Source organism: Armigeres subalbatus, chromosome 2, assembly GCF_024139115.2.
Source record: "Armigeres subalbatus isolate Guangzhou_Male chromosome 2, GZ_Asu_2, whole genome shotgun sequence".
Taxonomy (NCBI): domain Eukaryota; kingdom Metazoa; phylum Arthropoda; class Insecta; order Diptera; family Culicidae; genus Armigeres; species Armigeres subalbatus.
The window spans coordinates 347,362,961-347,365,021 of NC_085140.1; the positions used below are offsets into that span (position 1 = coordinate 347,362,961).

At 42.6% G+C, this 2,061-nt stretch overlaps 1 protein-coding gene across 1 annotated transcript; it reads right to left on the minus strand.

Moving 5' to 3' along the window:
• Nucleotides 1-212: 212 nt before the first annotated feature.
• LOC134217045 (dTTP/UTP pyrophosphatase) lies at nucleotides 213-1,288 on the minus strand. The gene is made up of 4 exons (XM_062695802.1): nucleotides 1,072-1,288; nucleotides 680-930; nucleotides 466-612; nucleotides 213-397 (listed from the first exon to the last, which is right to left on the minus strand). The coding sequence occupies exons 1-4, from the start codon at nucleotides 1,159-1,161 to the stop codon at nucleotides 250-252; spliced, it is 636 nt and encodes a 211-aa protein (XP_062551786.1). The 5' UTR covers nucleotides 1,162-1,288; the 3' UTR covers nucleotides 213-249.
• Nucleotides 1,289-2,061: the final 773 nt, after the last annotated feature.

A 2,061-nucleotide genomic window follows, 5' to 3' on the forward strand; every position in this document is an offset into this window, starting at 1 on the left:
TACTTTTTCGGTCAAAATTTCCATTTTGTCGAGAGTCCAGTTTTCCCAAATTTTCATATATCGAAAATATTTTTCAACGTAAATTAGCCTTAGGATCTAACAAAGAAGGTGATTTGTTTAGAATTTTGAAATTCCTTTCCTAAAAATTCTAAAAAATCGGGAAGCGCGCCAAGGTGCATTTTATCGGCCGCGCCACTGAGCTTCCCCTTAAGGAACTATCTTATTTAAAGCTAGTAGGTGCTAGAAGCCTCACTTGCTCACGTCATATTCAAACAGTTTGCATATCTCTGCCGATATTCGATACAACGGCAGCCCTACCACCGTAAAGTAGTCCCCTTCGATTTTCTCCACAAACGTGCCTCCAATACCCTGTATTCCATAGCCACCGGCTTTATCTCTGTGAAATTAAATTACAAACATTAGATGTGAAAACGATACATTCATAATAATTTCTCATTTTCCTACAATGGCTCTCCAGTATCAACATAGGCTTGTATCTGCTCGGCCGTTGCCTTCCCGAAGTGCACCTTGCAAGCTTCCGTAAACTTCACCTCCTTGTCATGATATTTGATAACTACCCCCGTGTAGACGATGTGCTGTCGACCCATCAGCCTGTGAAGTATCACATAAATAAGACAATTCGAACTACAAAACTATCATCACCCATCACTTCACTTACTCACTGAGCATCTGGAATGCAACCTCCGGTGTCTTCGGCTTGCCATACATTCTACCGTCCATGGTGACCATCGTGTCTGCACCGATTACCACATCTGGCCGCTCGGTGGGATCGCTACTCGCACTGAGCCTGGTGTACACTTCCAGCACCTTGTGGTAGGCCGTTTCCGCCACATAATCCGCAAACGAGTAGTCCGCTTTGTTGAGGTTCTCTTCGAAGGTCGAAGGGCACAGGTGAACACTGGAAAGGCCCTATCAATTGAAAAACATTTGGATTTCGTTTTAATAATGATGAATATAAATATGTATGTCAGTACATTTTTACGAAACATTTCACGTTCGATCAAGTATTTCGAAATATAAGTTCAAAGGCATGTAGACAACGATACTTACGATATTCTGGATCAGTTCTTGCCTTCGGGGAGATCCGCTGGCCAATACCACACGCTTGGCAGCCAGTTGATGAAGAATTGGTTTCAGCATTATGAACCCTCAACTAACATGCTTTTTTATAATTTACTTTGGTAAGTAATGATGAATTTGCAAGCTGGTGCAATAAACAGTGCCGCCCCAGAGAGCACCATGTGCGTATTGATTTGTTTTCGTTCGAAATGGTTCGAAAACCTGGAATGAGAATATCAGCCTTCTCTCGCCCCTCCGAGATGACAGTCATATGGTTAGAATTGAGCGGTTCCGCTGAATGGCTATTAAAGGTTCGAACAACGGCTGTCTTTATAGATTCATTCTTGCTAGGAAATTGTTGTACGGGATATTGCATGCAATAGGGCACTGCCCCATCTAATCTCTTTTTCTTTCGTTTTACAATAAAAGTTAGAAAACAACAAGGCCAGTAACTATCAATTTTGACAGTTGATGGGCTTGAGTTTTCGAAGTTCTATGCAGTGAGAAAGAGATACAGCTCGTCCGTCCCTACTACAAAAGTTCAATGAAATGGACGCTGTGGTTCAACCCGAACAAAGAAAGCTCGTCCGTGCAGTACCCTAAAAATGCGAAAAAACTACTATGAACGCTTTGCTTTTAAGGTTCCGCGGATTACGTTAGTGCACTGCTTATAAGGTTTATTTTATGATAATATGAGAAACATTCATTAGATAATGCGTCGAGATTGAAGAGAATAAGATGGGCCCTCCTTAGCCGTGCGGTAAGACGCGCGGCTACAAAGCAAGACCATGCTGAGGGGGTGGCTGGTCTAGGCAATTTTCGGATTGGAAATTGTCTCGATTTCCTTGGGCATAAAAGTATCATCGTGCTAGCCTCATGATATACGAATGCAAAAATGGTAACCTGGCTTAGAAACCTCGCAGTTAATAACTGTGGAAGTGCTTAATGAACACTAAGCTGCGAGGCGGCTCTGTCCCAGTG

Coding starts and splice junctions, on each gene's coding strand:
- LOC134217045 (XM_062695802.1), bottom strand. CDS start 1,161: ATGCTGAAACCAATTCTTCATCAACTGGCTGCCAAGCGTGTGGTATTG. Junction 613..679: donor GCATTCCAGATGCTCAGTGA/GTAAGTGAAGTG, acceptor GATACTTCACAG/GCTGATGGGTCGACAGCACA. Junction 398..465: donor GTTGATACTGGAGAGCCATT/GTAGGAAAATGA, acceptor TTAATTTCACAG/AGATAAAGCCGGTGGCTATG.